General features: G+C 33.7%; 1 protein-coding gene across 2 annotated transcripts in view; it reads left to right on the top strand.

The window, feature by feature from the left end:
- VPS13A (vacuolar protein sorting 13 homolog A) overlaps window positions 1-19,767 on the top strand; it is a 280,175-nt gene that overhangs the window by 99,949 nt on the left and 160,459 nt on the right. For both annotated transcript variants that reach the window (XM_024126732.3, XM_024126734.3), the window contains exons 24-25: window positions 17,992-18,073; window positions 19,311-19,465. In XM_024126732.3, coding sequence (XP_023982500.1) covers window positions 17,992-18,073; window positions 19,311-19,465 — 237 coding nt within the window. The remainder of the gene's footprint in view (window positions 1-17,991; window positions 18,074-19,310; window positions 19,466-19,767) is intronic.

The raw sequence follows: 19,767 nt of genomic DNA, 5'->3' as shown, positions 1-19,767 counted from the left end.
TATATTCATCAGTGATATTGGTCTGTAATTTTCTTTTTTTGTAGTATCTTTTTCTGGTTTTGGTATCAGGGTGATGGTGGCCTCATAGAATGGGTTTGGGAGTGTTCCTTCCTCTGCAATTTTTTGGAACAGTTTGAGAAAGATGGGTGTTAGCTCTTCTCTAAATGTGTGATAGAATTCATCTGTGAAGCCATCTGGTCCTGGGCTTTTGTTTGTTTGTAGATTTTTAACCACAGTTTCAATTTCATTACTTGTGATTGGTCTGTTCATATTTTCTGTTTCTTTCTGGTTCAGTGTTGGAAAGTTATACCTTTCTAAGAATTGGTCCATTTCTTCCAGGTTGTCAATTTTGTTGACATAGAGTTGCTTGTAGTCTCTAAGGATGGTTTGTATTTCTGTGGTGTCTGTTGTAACTTCTCCTTTTCATTTCTAGTTTTATTGATTTGATTCCTCTTTTGCTATTGTTTTCTTTATTTCTATTTCATTTATTTTGCTCTGATTGTTATGTTTCTTTCCTTCTACTAACTTTGGGTGTTGTTGGTTCTTCTTCCTCTAGTTCCTTTAGGTGCAAGGTTAGATTGTTAATTTGAGATTTTTCTTATTTCTTGAGGTAGGCTTGTATAGCTATAAACTTCCTTCTTAGAACTGCTTTTGCTGCATCCCCTAGGTTTTGGATCGTCGTGTTTTCATTGTAATTTGTTTCTAGGTATTTTTTGATTTCCTCTGTAATGTCTTCAGTGGTCTCTTGGTTATTTAGTAACGTATTTTTTAGCCTCCTTGTGTTTGTGTTTTTTACGTTTTTTTTCCTGCGGTTGATTTCTATTCTCATGGAGTTGTGGTCAGAAAAGATGCTTGATTTAATTTCATTTTTCTTAAATTTACTGAGGCTTGATTTGTGACCCAAGATGTGATCTATCCTGGAGAATGTTCTGTGCACACTTGAGAAGAAAGTGTAATCTGCTGTTTTTGGATAGAATGTCCTATAAATATCAATTAAATTGATCTGGTGGATTGTGTCATTTAAAGCTTGTGTTTCCGTATTAATTTTGTTTGGATGATCTGTCCATTGTTGTAAGTGAGGTGTTAAAGTCCCCTACTGTTATTGTGTTACTGTCGATTTCCTCTTTTAGAGCTGTTAGGCGTTGCATTATGTATTGAGGTGGTCTTATGTTAGGTGCGTATATATTTATAATTGTTATATCTTCTTCTTGGATTGATCCCTTGATCATTATGTAGTGTCCTTCCTTGTCTCTTGTAACAGTCTTTATTTTAAAGTCTATTTTACCTGATATGAGTATTGCTACTCCAGCTTTCTTTTGATTAACATTTGCATGGAATATCTTTTTCCATCCCCTCACTTCCAGTATATGTGTCCCTACTTCTGAAGTGGGTCTCTTGTAGACAGCATATATATGGGTCTTGGTTTTGTATCCCTTCAGCGAGCCTGTGTGTTTCGGTTGGAGCATTTAATCCCTTCAGGTATAAGGTAATTATCGATATGTATGTTCCTATTACCATTTTCTTAATTGTTTTGGGTTTGTTTTTGTAGGTCTTTTTCTTCTCTTGTGTTTCCCACTTAGAGAAGTTCCTTTGTAGAGTAATCTTGGTTGTACGTTTTCCCTTTCATCACTTTAAGTACATCATGCCACTCCCTTCTGGCTTGTAGAGATTCTGCTGAGAAATCAGCTGTTAACCTTATGGGAGTTCCCTTGTATGTTATTTGTCATTTTTCTCTTGCTTCTTTCAGTAATTTTTCTTTGTCTTTAATTTTTGCCAATTTGATTACTATGTGTCTTGGCGTGTTTCTTCTTGGGTTTATCCTGCCTGGGACTCTCTGCAATTCCTGGACTTCGGTGGCTATTTCCTTTCCCATGTTAGGGAAGTTTTTGAGTATCATCTCTTCAGATATTTTCTCGCGTCCTTTCTGGCTCTCTTCTTGTGGGACCCTATAATGCAAATGTTGTTGCATTTAATGTTGTCCCAGAGGTCTCTTAGGCTGTCTTCATTTCTTTTCATTCTCTTTTTTTATTCTGTTCTGCAGCAGCGAATTCTACCATTCTGTCTTCCAGGTTACTCACCCATTCTTCTGCCTCAGTTATTCTGCTATTGATTCCTTCTAGTGTATTTTTCATTTCAGTTATTGTATTGTTCATCTCTGTTTGTTTGTTCCTTAATTCCTCTAGACCTTTGTTAAACATTTCTTGCATTTTCTCGGTCTTTGCCTCCATTCTTTTTCCAAGGTCCTGGATCATCTTCACTATGATTATTCTGATCAGATATTTTCTCGCGTCCTTTTTGGCTCTCTTCTTGTGGGACCCTATAATGCAAATGTTGTTGCATTTAATGTTGTCCCAGAGGTCTCTTAGGCTGTCTTCATTTCTTTTCATTCTCTTTTTTTATTCTGTTCTGCAGCAGCGAATTCTACCATTCTGTCTTCCAGGTTACTCACCCATTCTTCTGCCTCAGTTATTCTGCTATTGATTCCTTCTAGTGTATTTTTCATTTCAGTTATTGTATTGTTCATCTCTGTTTGTTTGTTCCTTAATTCCTCTAGACCTTTGTTAAACATTTCTTGCATTTTCTCGGTCTTTGCCTCCATTCTTTTTCCAAGGTCCTGGATCATCTTCACTATGATTATTCTGAATTCTCCTTCTGCAAGATTGTCTATCTCCATTTCATTTAGTTGTTTTTCTGGGGTTTTATCTTGTTCCTTCATCTGGTACATAGCCCTCTGCCTTTTCATCTTGTCTCTCTTTGTGTGAATGTGGTTTTTGTTCCACAGGCTGCAGGATTGTAGTTCTTGCTTCTGCCGAGATTTTTATTTTCTTAACAGTCTCTTTGAAGAGCAGAAGTTTTAAGTTTTGATGAAATCCAGTTTATCAGTATTTTCTCGTATGGATGAAGCTTTTAAAGTTATATTTCTGAAATCTTTGCCAAACACGAGGTCAGAAAGATTTTCTCCTGTGTTTGATTCTAGAAATTTTGTAGTTTTAGGTTTTATATTAAGTTCTGTCAAACATTTTGTGTTAATTTTTAAAAATGGTGTACCTGATGAGTGATCATTCTATCTTTACATTTGTAATACTGGCTATTTCCGTTTCACTTGTTGAAAAGACTTTCCTTCTCCGTTGAGTTGAGTCTGTTTCTGACTCTTTTCTTCTCCAAAGATTTTTGTGTCTATTCCTTTGATCTGTGTCTGTCCTTTCACTGATACCATACTATTTTATTTCTGTATACATGGTAAGTCTTTATTTAATCCTCTTCTTCAAGATGTTAAGGAGAATTTCTGTGACAGTCTTGTCTGCTTCTCCTACCAGTTTTATGCTATGCTGAGAGCACCTCTAAGTCCTTTTGGGCTTACTGTATATTGCCTTTTATACTTTTATTTATTTATTTTTCTTCTTAAGCTTTCTTTACATTTTAGAAAAAGTACTGTGTAAGTGTTTATTTCTACCTTAGTTGTCAGCAGTGCCTGAGAGGACTCTTCCTTCCTCTCTGGGCTTAATCTCTCCCGTATATCAAGAGAGTCTCAGGCACATGATCTGTACTAGATCATGTTCCTTTTTAAAATCAAATGCATATATAAAAATAAGCAGAGAATAACTATTTAATATGTCTCCTTATACTGAGTATCTATTATGTTCCAAGCCACACATTTGGCAAAGAATTTTTCTCTACTGGTATCTATTATTTATATACTCTAGATTTTTGCATATTTTATCTTTATCCTTTTCATAGTCCAGCAAGTTAGATGTTACGGTCATTATTTTGCCCAGGAAACAGACTCTTAAGGAGGTTAAATATTATGCCTAAGATCATATAGCTTGTAAATAGCTTACTGAGCCAAATTTGAATTCAGGTTTCTTTTTTTTTTTTTTTTTTCCCTCCCTTTTTAAAACAAATCTACAGCTGATGTTCTTCCTGCTATTATCATGCTGGTTTCTGTATAGTTGACTGCCTAATCTGAAGGTGCTCTGCTTTCTCTTTTTTCCAAGTTTCCTAAGAAAGTTCAGTACAAAACAGTAGATCTTAAGTAAAAGTTTTGATTTAACTTGAAGTAGTTTTACAGTTCAGATCAAAAAAAATTTTTTTAAGCAAAGAATTGCCCCTACATGAATGTTTGTTTGGCTTGTCTCAAAAACAAAGTTTCAGAGACGAACTTTTAACCCCTGAATATCTTTTGAAGCTGGATGTTCTTTTTCACTTTCTGCAATAGATGTTTTAAAAAAATTTTATTTCAGCTTTATTGAGGTATAATTGACAAATAAAACCATAAAGCATTTAACATGTACACTGTGGTGATTTGATATATGTATACCTTGTGAAAGGATTTCCCCTATCTAGCTAACTAACACATCCCAATACCTCACATAGTTATCTTTTTGTTTGTTTGTTTGTTTTGGTGTGAACATTTCACCATTTCGTTTGATGAGCAAATTTCAGTTACACAACATAGTGTTGTCAACTGTAGTCACTATGTTTTACACTAGATCCTGAGACCTTATTTATCTTATAGCTGAAAGTTTGTACCCTTTTACCAACTTCTCCCTATATTCCCCACAATCCTCCAGCCCCTGGAAACCACATTTTTACTCTCTGTTTCTATGAGTTTGACTTTCTTTGTCTTTTAGATTCCACATGTAAGTGATTCCATGCAGTATTTTTTTTTCTCAATCCAGCTTATTTCGTTTAGCGTAGTGCTCTCAAGGTCCGTCTATGTTGTCACAAATGGCAGGATTTCCTTCTTTCCCATGGCTGAACGATACTCCATTGTATACCTATACCACATCATTATCCATTCATCTGTTTGGTGGACACGTAGGTTGTTTCCACATGTTGGCTATTGTGAATAACGCTGCATTGTACATGGGAGTGCAGATACCTATTCAATATCCTGTTTTCATTTCTTTGGGATAAACCAGGGTTGTGAGATTGCTGGATCATATGGTAGTTTCTAGTTTTAATTTTTTTGTGGAACCTCCATCCTGTTTTCCATAGTGGCTGCACCAGTTTACACTCCCAGCGATGGTGCATAAGAGTTCCCTTCTCTCCACATCCTCGCCATCACTTGTTATCTCTTACCATTTTGGTGATAGCCATTTGATGATAGGTGTAAGGTGATACCTCCTTGTGGTTTTGATTTGCATTTCTCTGAAAACTAGTGAGTTGAGTTCTCTTTTCATGTACTTCTTGGCCATCTGTATGTCTTCATTGGAAAAATGTCTATTCTGTCTGTTTTTAATTGGATGATGATGATGATTATTATTATTTTGCTGAGTTGTGTGAGTTCTTCATGTATTTGGGATATTAACCCTTTATCACATATAAGATGTGCAAATATTTTCTCCCATTCCATATGTTACCTCTTCATTTTTGGTTGATGGTTTCCTTTCCTGTGCAGAAGCTTTTAATTAATTCATTAATTAATATATTTATTTGTTTTTAAAATTTTTGTTGAAGTATAGTTGATTTACAGTGTTGTGTTAATTTCTGCTGTACAGCAGAGTGGTTCAGTTATGCATACATATATTCTTTTTCATATTCTTTTCCATTATGGTTTACCACAGTATATTGCATATAGTTCCCAGTAGGACCTTGTTGTTTATCCATCCTATATATAATAGTTTGTGTCTGCTAATCCCAAACTCTCAATCCTTCCCTCCCCCACCCCCTCCCCCTTGGCAACCACGAATCTATTTTCTATATCTGTGAGTCTGATTTGTTTCATAGATATGTTCATTTGTGTCATATTTTAGATTCCACATATGTGATATCATATGATATTTGTCTTTCTCTGACTTAGTTTACTTGGTATGATCATTTCTTGGTCCATCCATATTGCTGCAAGTGGCATTATTTCATTCTTTTTTATGGCCGAGTAATATTCCATTGTATATATATCCATATCTTCTTTATCCATTCATATGTTGATGGACATTTAAATTGTTTTCATATCTTGGCTGTTGTAAACAGTGCTTTTGTGAACATAGGGGTACCTGTATCTTTTCAAATTATAGTTTTGTCTGGGTATATGCCCAGGAGTGGGATTGCTGGATCATATGATAACTATATTTTTAGTTTTTTGAAGAACCTTCATACTGTTTTCCATAGTGGCTGCACCAATTTGCATTCCCACCAACAGTGTAGGAGGGGAAGATTTTTAGCTCAGTGTAGACCTTTTTGTTCATTTTTGCTTTTATTGCCTTTGCTTTTGGTGTCAAATAAAAAAGATCATCTCCAAAACCTGTGTCATGGAGCTTACTACCTATGTTTTCTTCCAAGAGTTTTATAGTTTCAGGTCTTACATTCACATCTTTAATCCATTATGAGTTAATTTCTGTTTATGGTGTAAGGTAGTAGTCCATTTTCATTCTTCTGATGTGGCTGTTCAGTTTTACCAGCACCATTCATTGAAGAGACTGTTCTTTCCTCAATGTATATTCCTGGCTCCTTTGTCAAAAATTAAGTGACCATAGGGTGTGTGGGTTTATTTCTGGGCTCTCTATCCTGTTCCACTGACGTCTGTGTCTGTTTTTATGCCAGTACTATACTATCTTGATTAGTATAGCTTTGTAACATAGTTAGTAATCAGAGAGCATGATGCCTCCAACTTTGTTCTTTCCCAAGATTGCTTTGGCTGTTTGGGGTCTCTTGTGGTTCCATACAAACTCTAGGATTCTTTTTTCTATTTCTGTGAAAAATGTCATTGGAATATTGGTGGGAATTGCATTGAATCTGCAGGTTGCTTTGGGTAGTATGGACATTTTCATGGTATTAATTATTCCAGTCCATGAGCACTGACTATCTTTCCGTGTATTTGTGTCCTCTTCAGTTTCTTTCATTAGTGTCCTGTAGTTTTCGGTGTACAGGTCGTTCACCTCCTTGGTTAAGTTTATTTCTACGTATTTTATTCTTTTTGATACAGTTGTAAATGGTGTTCTGTAACCAGGTAGGACGTGACCTCCAACTTGTTTGCTTTTCTAAAATGGTTTTGACTAATTTTTTGCGTTCTCTGTAACTTTGATTCACCTCTTCAATTTTTATAAGAAAATTCTGCTGGGATTTTGATTGGGATTATATTATCAATTGGGGGAGGATTGACATTTTAACTATTGAATTTTTCAGTTCACTAACATGATGTATCTCTTCATTTATTTAGGTCTTTTAAAGTTTTTTATCTTTGTTTTGTAGTTTAAGCATACTTTTGCTGCACATATTCTGCTATTGTTTTGGACTGACTTGTGTCCTCCCAAAGTCCATACGTTGAAAGCTTAATGACTGTATTTGGAGATGGGGCCTTTATAGAAGTGATTAACATAATATGAGGCCGTTAGAATAGGCCCTTATCCAGTCTGACTGACATCTTTATAAACAGGAAATTTGGACACAGAAAAAGACACAAAGAATGCACATGCACAAAGGAAAGACCATGTGAGGGCAGAGCAAAAAGGTGGATATCTGCAAGCCTATGTGAGAGCCTCAGGTTAAACCAGTCATGTCAGCACCTTTTATTTTGGACTTTTTAGCCTCTAGAACTGTGAGAAAATAAATTTCTGTTGTTTAAGCCTCCCAGTCTGTGGTCTTTTGTTATGGCAGCCCTAGCAAACCAATACAGATTTTGGTACCAGAAAGTGAGGAATTGCTGTAACATATTTAAATATGTGGTAGTGGCTTTAGAATTGGATAATGGGTAGAGGCTGGAAGAGTTTTGAGGCAAGGTGATCCTTGTTATAAAGTAGCAAAGAATTTGACTGAAATGCTTTCTAATATTTTGTGGCAAGTAGGTCTTATAAGTGATGAACATGGATATTTAATTGAGGAGATTTCTAAACAGAATGTTGAAGACATGGTCTTGTTTTTTCTAATTGCTAATAGTAAAATGGGAAGGAGGGATACATTTTGAAGAAGAAATTGTTAAGCAAAAAGGAGCCAGAACTTGCAGATTTGGAAAATGCTCAGCCTATCCTTATTGCAAAAAATGAGAAAGTGTGTTAACGGAGAGAACAGCAGGGTGTTACTGCACAAGCATTTGATAAAAAGACTAAGGTTGTGACTCAGAGATTCAATCCATCATCTCAGCAGAAGCCAGGAATAGAGATGGGATTTCTGATCTTTTACATTTAAAAATATAAAACTAAAATATAAATTTAAAAATGGAAAAACCTGGGCTTCCCTGGTGGCGCAGTGGTTGAGAGTCCGCCTGCCAATGCAGGGGACACGGGTTCGTGCCCTGGTCCGGGAAGATCCCACATGCTGCGGAGCGGCTAGGCCCGTGAGCCATGGCCGCTGAGCCTACGCATCCGGAGCCTGTGCTCCGCAACAGGAGAAGGCCACAACAGTGAGAGGCCCACATACGGCAAAAAAAAAAAAAAAGGAAAAACCTGACCTTTGGACCATAAAATGGTCTGTCTTGGTGAATATTCCATGTGCATTTGAAAAGAATATATTTTGTTGTTGTTGCTGGGTTAAGTGTTCTATAAATGTCACTTAGTATAATTAGACTGGTAGTGTTGTTTTGGTCTTCTGTATCTTATTGATTTACTGTTTGTCAGTTAATGAGAGAGGAATATTGATGTCTCCAGTTATAGTTGTGGATTTTTCCACTCGCCTTTCATTTTTGCCAGTTTTTACTTTGTGTATTTTAAAGCTTTTTTTGTTGAGTATGTATGTGTTTAGGATTGTTACTTTGCCTTACTAATCCTTTTTTACTTTGCAGTATTTCTTACTATTCTTAGTGATATTCCTTTTTCTGAAGTCTACTGTATCTGATATTAATATGGTCACTCTGGCTTTCTTTTTTCTTTCTGTAGAATTCTATTTTTTAATTGTTTAAAATTTTAAATTGAGATAAAATTCACATAACTTTAACAAAGTGTGCAATTCAATCGAATTTTGTTTTATTCACAATTATGTGCGACCTAATACTAAAACATTTCCATCATTCTAAAGAAAACCCTGCATCTGTTAAGTAATTATTCTCTATTCGCCCTCCACTCCACAAGCCCCTAGCATCCACCAGTCTGCTTTATTTTTTTCTGTGGATTTACATTTTCTGGTTATTTCATATCAATAGACTTATAAAATATGTAAACTTTTGTGTCTTGCTTCTTTCACTTAGCATGATCTTTTTGAGGTTCTTCTGTCTTGTAGCACGTGTCAGTGTTTCATTCCTATATATATATATATATATATATATATATATACACACACACACACATATAAATATATAAAATGGAATTTTTATATGGATATAAATATATAAAATGGAATATACACATGTAAAATGTGGCATATATGTGGCATAAATGCCACCTTTTATTTATACATTCATGCATTGATGGACATTTGGATCTTTTTCACCTTTTACCTATGACGCATAGTATTGCTATGGACATTTGTGTGTATTTGTTTGCATCCTTGTTTTTTGCTCTTTTGGATGTATATATGTAGGAGTGTAACTGCAAGGTCATGTGATAATTCTGTGTTTAATGTAAAACTACCAGACTGGAGGAACCACTAAATTGTTCTCCACAGCAGCTGTATAATTTTTCATTCCCACTAGCAATGTATGAGCGTTCCAGTTTATCAATATCCTCACCTGCCGTTGTTATTTTCCCTTTTTTGATTATAGCCATCCTAGTGGGTGTAAAGGGATATTGAATTGTGTTTCTGATTTGCATTTCACTAACAACTGATAATGTTGAGCATCTTTTCAAATGCTTGCTGGCCACTTTTAAAAAATCTTCCTTGGTGAAATGTTTTTTCCAGTCCTTTGTCCATATTTCGGTTGGATTGTTTTCCTTTTGTTGTTGAGTTATAAGTTCTTTATTCTGGATAATCACTGTTATCAGATATATGATTTGCTAACATTTTCTTTCATTCTGTGGGTTGCCATTTCCCTTTCTTTTTCTTTTTTAATATTTATTTATTTATTTATTTTTATTTTGGCTGCTCTGGGTCTTTGTTGCAGCATGCGGGATCTTTTAGTTGCTACACGCGGGCTCTTAGTTGCGACATACATGCAGGATCTAGTTCCCCGACCAGGGATCGAACCCGGGCTCTCTGCACTGGGAGTATGGAGTCTTACCCACTGGACCACCAGGGGAGTCCCTGCCATTTCCCTTTCTTGATAATATCCTTTGATGTATAAAAGTTTTTAATTTTGAAGTCAATTTATCTGTTTTTTTTTCTTCTGTTGCTTGGTGTCATATTTAAGAATCTATTTCCAAATTCAAGATCATATAGTTTTCTCCTCCTTCTATAATGTCATGCTTTTAGCTCTTATATTTAAGTTGTTGCTCCATTTTGAGTTAATTATTGTATACAGTGTGAGGTACAGTAACAAACATTCTTTTCATGTTGAAATGTCAACTGTGTTATAACAAATGTCTCTGCATCATTTGTTAAAGAGAGTCTTCTTTCTTCATTGAGTGGACTTGGCACCATTATCAAAAATCCTTTGGTCTTAGTTGTATAGATTTATATCTGTACTCTTGGTTCTATTCCATTGGTCAGTGAATATGTCAATATGTCAATATGCCAGTACCACACTGTTTCAGTTACTGCAGCTTTGTACTAAGTTTTGATATTGGTAGATGGGAATCCTCTGATTTTGTCCTATATCCTGATTGCTGTAGTTATTCAGGCACCTGCAATTTCATATGAATTTGTGGATTGGCTTTTGCATTTCTGCCAAAAAAAATGCAATTGGCATTTTGTTTGAGATCACACTGAATTTGTAGATCACTTTGGTTAGTGTTTCCATGTTAAAAATATTAAGTCTCCAAGTCCATTAACACAGGATGTCTTCCATTCACTGACATCTTTGATATTTTTAGAAATTTGTTATAATTTTCAGTGTACACGTTTTTCAGTTCCTTGCTGTATATTTTTCATAGATAATTTATTCTTTTTGATGCTGTTATAAATGGAATTATTTCCTAAATTTCCGTTTTCGTTCATTGCTGGTACATCAAAACAACAGATTTGTATGTTAATCTGGTACCCTGTGACTTTGCTGAATTAATTTTTTAGCATTAGCAGTCTGGGATTTTCTCTGTTTAGTATCATGTCATCTGAGAATAGATATAGTTTAATTTCTTTTCAATTTGGAAACCTTTATTACTTTTCCTTATATAACTGCTCTGGCTAGAACTTCAGTAAATACAGGATAGCATTAATAAAAGAGCATCCTTGCCTTTTTTCCTGATCTTAGTGGGAAAGCTTTCAGTTTTTCACCACTGAGTATGATATTAGCTTGGAGGTATTCATAAATGCTCATTACCATGTTGGGGAAGTTCTCCTCTACATGTATATTTTTCTGTGTTTTTATCATGAAATGGTGGTGAATTTTGTCAAATGTTTTTTCTGCCTCAGTTAGATATCATCTGGGCTTTCGTCTTTCACTCAATATGGTGTTTTACAGTAATTATTTTTTTATGTTGAGTTACCTTTGGTTTCCTAGAATAGATTCCATTTGGTTATGGTATAATAACCCTTTTAATAGGCTTTTGGATTTGGTTACTAGTATTTTGTTAAGGATTTTTGCATCTATATTCATAAGTTATATTAGTCTATAACTTTTTTGTGTGGTGTATTTGCTTGGCTTTGTTATCAGGCCTGAAAGACTGGATTAGGGATGTTCTCTTCCACTTACTTGAAAAGGAAGGTTTTAATTCTTCATTAAATGGTGGTAAACTTTGCCCCTGAAGCCTTATGACCTTTCTTGGTAGAGTTTTGCTTACTGATTCAATCTCTTTACTTGTTATATGTCTGTTCAGAGTTTGTTTTTGAGTCAGTTTAGGTAATTCGTGTCTTTCTAGGAATTTGTCTATTTCATCTAGGTTATCCAATTTGTGGGCCTGGGCCTATGATTTTTCATAGTATTCTTTACAGTCGTTTTTATTTCTGTAAATTTGGCTGCAGTGACTTCAATTTGATTTCTGATTTTAGTTACTTTTGTCTTTTCTTTTTGTCTCAGTCTAGCTGAAGGTTTGTCCGTTTTGTTGATCTTGTCAAGAGCCAAGTTTTGATTTTGTTAATTCTGTTGTTTTTCTCTTCACTATTTCATTTATCTGCTCTAATCTTTATATTTCTTTACCTTTTCTAGCTTTTTGTTTAGGTCGATCATTTTCTAGCTCCTTGAAGTATAAAGTGAAGTTATTTATTTGAAATCTGTCTTCTGTTTTAATGTTTGCTTTTATAGCAGTAAATTTCCCTCTGAGCGCTGATTTCAAAGTATCTCGTATTTTTTCATATTATGTCTTTTCATTTTCCTTTATCTCAAAGTATTTGTATATTTTCTTGCCATTTCTTCTTTGATCCATTGACTTTTTTGTAAAGTTTTCTTTAATTTCTGTATATTTGTGAATTTTCCACTTTCCCTTCTGTTGTTGATTTCTAGCTTGAATTGTGGTTGGAGAAGACACTTCATATGATTTCACTCTCTAAAAATATTTTGACACTTGTTTTGTGGCCTGCCACATGGTCAACCCTGGAAAATGTTCTACATGTACTTAGGAAGAATGTATATTCTTCTGTTGTTGGCTGGATTGTTCTGTGTATGTCTGTTATGTCTAGTTGGTGTATGGTATTGTTCAAGTTCTATATTTATTGATTGATCCTCTGACTCGATATTCTATTCTTTATTGAAAGTGGGCATAATTGAAGTTTCCAGCTATTATTGTGGAACTTTCTATTTCTCCTATTTTGTCATTGTTTTGTTAACATATTTGGGGACTCTACTTTTTGGTGTATATATGTTTATAATTGTTATATCTTCCTAATGAATTATCCCTTTTGTTATATATGATGACCTTTCTGTCTTTTGTTACAATTTTTTTTTAACGTCTTTGGTAGAAATTAGTATAACCACCTCTGTTGTGATTACTGTTTTCATAGAATATCTTTTTCCATCCTGTCACTGTATTTGGATCTAAAGGGAGTCTCTTGTAGATAGCATATAGCTGGGTCACATTTTCTCTTATCCATTTTGCCTTTTGATTGGATGGTTCAGTCCAGTGACATTTAAAGTAATTACTGATTATGAAAGGCGTACTTCTGCCATTTTTCTATTTGTTTTCTGTGTATCTTATACTTTTTGTATTACATTTTCTCTATTAATACCTTTCTTATTGCTTAGTTGATTTTTTTGGAGTGAATCATTTTGAATCCTTTCTAATTTCTTTGTATATATTTTTATTTCTCTTTATTTTTTTAAGATTTTTTTTGATGTGGACCATTTTTTAAAGTCTTTATTGAATTTGTTACAATATTGTTTCTGTTTTATGTTTTGGTTTTTTGGCCACGAGGCATGTGGGATCTTAGCTCCCTGACCAGGGATCGAACCCACACCCCCTGCATTTGGAAGGCAAAGTCTTAACCACTGGACCACCAGGGAAGTCCCAGTATATGCTTTTAGATATGTATTTTTTATGGTTACTATGTCAATTACATTTAACATTCTAGATTTATAAAATTGTGTTTTGGATTGATATTAACTTAACCTCAGTAGCACACAAAAAGTCTTTTCTGGGACTTCCCTGGCAGTCCAGTGGTTAAGACTTCACCTTCCAATGCAGGGGGTGCAGGTTTGATCCCTGGTCGGGGAGCTAAGATCTCACATGCCTTGTGGCCAAAAAACCAAAACATAAAACAAGCAACATTGTAACAAATTCAGTAAAGACTAAAAAAATGGTCCACATCAAAAAAAAAACAAAACAAAACAGAAAACAAACAAAAATTTTTTTTAAAAAACCTTCTTTTCTAGTACAGCTCTGTACTCCCCCCATTAAGGTGGTTTTGTCACAAGTTGCATCTTGTACATTGTGTGCTCAGTAATGTCATTATGATTATTTTTATATGTTTTTCTTTAAAGTGTACAGGAAATAAAAAGAGTGGTTTTGAACTAAAAATACAATACCTCATTTATTTACCCATGTATGTATCTTTACTGAAGATTTCTTTTCCTTTATATAGCTTTGAGTTACTATCTAGTGTTCTTTTCCTTCAACCTAAAGGACTCTGGCATTTCTTGTTGTGCAAGTATAGTGGTGACACACTCCTTCTGCTGTTATTTGTCTGGAAATATCTTAATTTTTCTTTCATTATGAAGGACAGTTTTACCAGACATACAAATCTTGGTTGACTTTTCTTTCAGCATGTTAAATATGTCTTTCCATTACCTTTTGACCTTCATGGTTTCTGCTGAGCAGTAAGCTGTTAATTTATTGATGAGTCCTAATATGTGGCAACTTGCTTCTCTTGCTTTCATTTTTCTTACTCTGTCTTTCAACTGTTTGATTATAATATGTTTTGGTGTTGATCTCTTTGAGTGTATGTTACTTTGAGTTCATTGAATTTGGATTTTTTAGATTCATGTCGTTCATCAAATTTGGGGACATTTTTGGCTGTTTTTTTCAAATAGTCTTTCTGGCCCTTTCTCTTTGTTGTCTTCTGCTGGGATTCACATAATGCATATATTGACTCACTTTGTGGTGTCCTACAGGTCCCTTAGGTTGTGTTCACTTTTCTTTATCTTTTTTTATCTTTTAATAATTTTGACTGATCTGTCTTCATGTTCACTGATTGTTCTGCTAGCTCAACTCTGCTATTGAAATTCTCTAATGAATTTTTCTTTCAGTTATTTTACTTCTCAGGTCTGGAATTTGTTGGATTTCTTTTTATAATTTCTACCTCTTTATTGATATTTTCCATTTGTTGTGACATTATTTGCCTGGTTTCCTTTAGCTCTTTCTCAGTGGTTCTTTTTAGCTCTCTGAGCACATTTAAGACAGTTTAGTTAAAGTTTCTGGATTTTTTTTTTTTTTTTGCAGTAGGTCTAATGTGCGTGCTTATTCCTGAACTATTTCTGCTAATTTACTGTGTGCATGGGCCACACTTCATTTCTTTGCATGTGTTATTCTGCTGTTGTAACCAGATAGACAAATTATGAGAAAATACAGACCTATATATTCATTAACATAGATTCTAAAATACTTAGCAAATATTACAATCAAATAGTATGATATTTTAAAAACATAATACACTAAAATACCAAATGCATTTATCCCAGGGCAGCAAAAATGGTTCACCAATCAGTGTTATTAAGCACATTTCATTGAATAAAGGATAAGAAATGTGTGATTATCTCAATGGAAAAGGAAAAAACATTGACAAAATCCAACAACTTTTCATGATAAAACTCCTAACAAACTGGGAATATAAGGAAGCCCCATCAATCTAGGAAAAACCCATAGCTAATATCATGTTTAATTTGAAAAAGACTGAATGCTCTCCCTGTAATATCAAATAGTAGTGCAAGAATGCCTTTTTTTTTTTTTTTTTTACTACTTCTATTCAAATTCATACTGAAGGTGCTAGCTTCTGCAGTAACTCAAGAAAAATAAAGACAGGATGGAAATGAAAAAGTAAAACTATCTTTATTTGCAGGTGACATGATCATTTATGCAGAAAGTCCTAAGGAATGTAGAAAAATACCACTAGTAATAGTGAATTTGTCAAGGTTGCAGGTTATGTCATCAATGTAAATAATAAGCTGTTTCTAAAAATTAAAAAGAGTTAAATGCTTAGGAAAAATTTAACAAAAGAAATACAAGTCATTTATATCTAAAACTACAGAACATTTCTGAAAATAATTGATCATGACCTAAGTAAGTGGAGTGATATACATAGTTAATGATTGGAGGACTGACTGTATTAAAATGACAGTTCTCTCAAAACTGTATAGATTTCTCACAACCACAATCAAAATACCAAATTTTTCTTCTGGAAGTTAACAAGCTTATTTTAATGTATATATGGAAATGCAAAAGACATATATTAGCCCAAAAAAAATTTGGATAAGAATAACAATGGAGGATTTCTAATTCTTGATATCAAGGCTTATTTTATAGCTACTTTATTCAAGAAAGTGTTCTATTGGCATAAGAATAGACATAAAATAACTGAAGTAGAACAGAATCCAGAAATAAATTCACAATATAATATATGGTTAATATGTACTTTATTTCTTACAAAGGTGCCAGTGCAACTAAGTGGGGGTAGGATAGTCTTTTCAACAATGATTCTAAAATAATTAGATTGCCATGTGGGGAAAAAAGTGAACATCAATCTGTACCATATACCATACATGGAATTTAACTTAAAATGGAACGTAGACTTAACTGTAAATGCCCAAAGGTGTAAAGTTTCTTTAACAAAAAACATAGGAGAAAATCTTTGAACTCTTGTGGTGGGTAAAGATATCTGGGGATAAAAAAGCACAAATACAGAAGAAAAAAAATAAATTACACTTCATGGAAATTAAAAATTTCTGCCTTTTGAAAGACATTGTTAATAATGAAAAAGGTTTGCCATCCAACTGGGAAAAATACTTGGAACACATACAACTTACAGAAGACTTTATCCAAAATATAAAAGGAGACCAAGAATCCAATAAGAAATGGGCAAACAGACGTATGAGAAGGTGTTCAATTTTATTACCCATCAGGAAGATACAAAACAGAATCATTTTTTAATTAATGCCATTGTAAGAACTTTCAGAATATTAAAAATTGAAATTGGGGCAGCATAGTTGTTACTTTTGGAGGTATGCCTGGTGATTGAGGAGCATGAGGGAGGCTTCTGAGTTGCTGGTAATGTTCTGTTCCTGGATCTGGACTTTGGGTGCATGGGTGTGTTTTCTTTTTGAAATTTAGTTTTATTTATACTTACAGTTCTGTACTCAGATGTAGTAGGTTATATTTCAATAATAATGTTTCTCCCAAATGAGTAGGATTCAGAGAAGGACAAACACAACCCATGAACCTGTGACATGATGTGTAACTATTATATGTTTGTGAAATTCTAATTAAAACTAGGGTGAAAATGCCAGTGAGATTGGCAACATTTAAAACGTCTGAAAGCACTAAGTATTAATGAGGAAATGAAGCCATACAAACTCTGATCTACTGCTGATATCATGTAATGCCTTGTAAACACTTGTGAAAACATGTTTGTAGTACTTACTAAGGTGAACATGTGAAATTCCACTCTTTGATATATACACCATAGAAAATCTTGCATTTGAGCACCTATGTTCAAGGATTCCTATAGTGGCAATGTGAATAAAAGCAAAAATCTGTAAACAACACAATATTTACCAACAGTGTAATGAACAAATAAGTAGTGGTTTATTCATGAATGTATAGCAGTGAGAATAACTATCAATATGGATAAAATTTAAAGAATGTTTTGTTGAAGAAGAACATCACAGGAAAATGTATGCCGTGTTAATTGCTTTTTTCTAAGTTTAGAAAGGAACACGTTAAACAATGTATTACTTAGAGAATCAGTCATAGGCAGTTAAAAACAAGTAAATAAAATAAAAGTAAATCAATTTTAGGGAATATGATCAAGAAAGGAACACATAAGATGCTTCTAGGTAAGGGTATGGTACTATTTTGTTTCTTGGCCTGGATGGAAGATTCAGGGGTGTCTTTTATTATGATGATTTTCAACTGCATTATATGTGTTTTGGATGCTGTATTTTCCAGAACAGTAAAAAAGTAAATTTACTAAAATATCTTTAAAAAGTTAAAAATGAAACTGCAAGCTCCCCAACTACAGAGGCTTTAAACTTTGAGGCTTTTGGTTGTTTCTCATAGATGCCCTAGAGGTGGCTTCCCTTATTTAGTAAGATGTTAAGATACATCTAGGATCTCTTCTTATGCAAAGTCTGTCCACAAGGAAATGATTATAACAGGTCTGCAATTTATATTTAGCCTTGAAATTGTAAAAGCACTTCTTTAAATCTGCATTTTACAAATTAACTTTCTAATTCAGGCTGGATTTTTTTCCAGTTAATTCAGACTGATGTGTGTGTGTGTGTGTGTGTGTGTGTGTGTGTGTGTGTGTGTGTTGTCAGAATTGTCTTAGAACTTATAATAAAAGTCTGTGTGCTAACTGACAGTGAATTAACTTTTCTTCCAGATTCAAAGATCCACTTCTTTGGGAACATCACAGATTTCACAGAAAAAGTTTCCTCTTGTGGAAATTCCATGTGTTGAAGATGGTAAAATGAAGCTACTTTAGGAAATTTTCCTTGTTATAAATATATTATGAAAAAAATTCATTTTGAGACCACATAAAAAATTTCAGGCAATAGCAGATATTTGCATATTATCCACAAAATTTCACTAAAATTCCTTTAAAACAGTATAATTTGGATGTTCCTTAAAGTTGCTTTTGCAGTGGGACTTTTTTGGTATATAAAAGTTGAACCCCATAATCACAAGGACCACTAGCAAGTTAATCATCTTTATCCTTTGTGATCTAGGAGACCCCATGAAACTTTGTGTCTAATTTATAATGTGTTACTTAGCTTTTGGAGATCTTCATTATAGTAATTTTTTTTTTTTTTTACTTTTTACACTTCCTTTTTTGTTATTAAAGGAAAAAAAATCAAGCCTTAATACCTACATTAACATATGAAAACTGGTAAATACTTTGTTATGAAATACATGCTTTTTTGGCCGCATTAGAAAGAAAAATAAACGTATTTTTCTATTTTTAAGACTTTAAAAATTGTAAATGTTAAATAACAGAAATTGCCATGTTGATCCTCAGTTTTCTAGAGAATGTTTTCCTTTCTGTGTAGTGACCAGGGTGGGTGGGGAGGGGGAGGAAATGTTGTTTGTGAGATCATCTACCCTAAAATTCAATTTTATGTTCTTAGGGATACTTAGATGATTTTAGTTTCCTTTAAACCTTCTTTTAATGGTTTTACTAGATTTGGGGTCCATTTAAATAGCATGTTGTAGAAGTTTACTATCATATATATATTCCTATATAGTCATACATATGTGAAGTAGTGCTTGATCTTAGTATCTCCATTCAAACTTTAGGGCCTGCTTTCTACTTTTAATATTGCAGGGTTTGTAACTAAGTCCTTTTTACCTGTTTCCAGGTAGAGTGAGCATATTAGTGTGTTCCTTAGAGTATTCATCATTTATGTAATAATTGGCATTGGCATTTGCTATGAAATTTTCTTTAGCAGTTTTTAGTATCGTGATTTTAAAGATGATGTTCATTAAGCTAAAGATTGTATTCTCTAATTTTCCATACATTTTGTTGTTAAGAATGTTATTTTTTCACATGTAATCTCTATATTCTTTTCTATTTATTTTCGACCTTACATTCAATTTTTGAAATAGTGTTTTAGTGTTCATATTTACTTCAGAAAAATTATTAGAATGTTATTATTAAATCAATCATTTTGATTATTGACTTAAATGTTCTATGGTATTTAGATTCAGATGAGGAGTTTTTTGATGCCCCATGTAGTCCCTTGGAAGAGCCTCTTCAACCTCCATCTAGAGTTAAAAGTCCTCAACAAAAAAAGCTTCAAAAGCCAGATTGTTCAAAAAATATGATTGAGTATAAAATAAGATTTGAAGTGCCAGAGGTATGCATTGTATGTACTATGGTAAAATTAATATGGCTTATTTAAATTGTCGGTCATTTCTACTATTCACAGCTCATTTATATAGTCTCATTACTAAGAGACAGTGTTGTTTTCATCCTATTTAAACTCAATCCAGATGTTACTTTGTGGTTCTCCCTCCCCTTTCTTTGAAGATTAATTTCCTTAATCAGTAATTAAAGGTTTGGCCACCCTCACCTTTTGAGAGGGACCACATTCTGCCTGTGGAATGTGTATCTCTCTAAATAAATCTACTTTCACTTAAAAAAAAGAATTAAGAGTTT

This window comes from Physeter macrocephalus, chromosome 9, assembly GCF_002837175.3.
Source record: "Physeter macrocephalus isolate SW-GA chromosome 9, ASM283717v5, whole genome shotgun sequence".
NCBI classification, from domain to species: domain Eukaryota; kingdom Metazoa; phylum Chordata; class Mammalia; order Artiodactyla; family Physeteridae; genus Physeter; species Physeter macrocephalus.
This window is presented reverse-complemented; position numbering and strand designations above follow the sequence as displayed.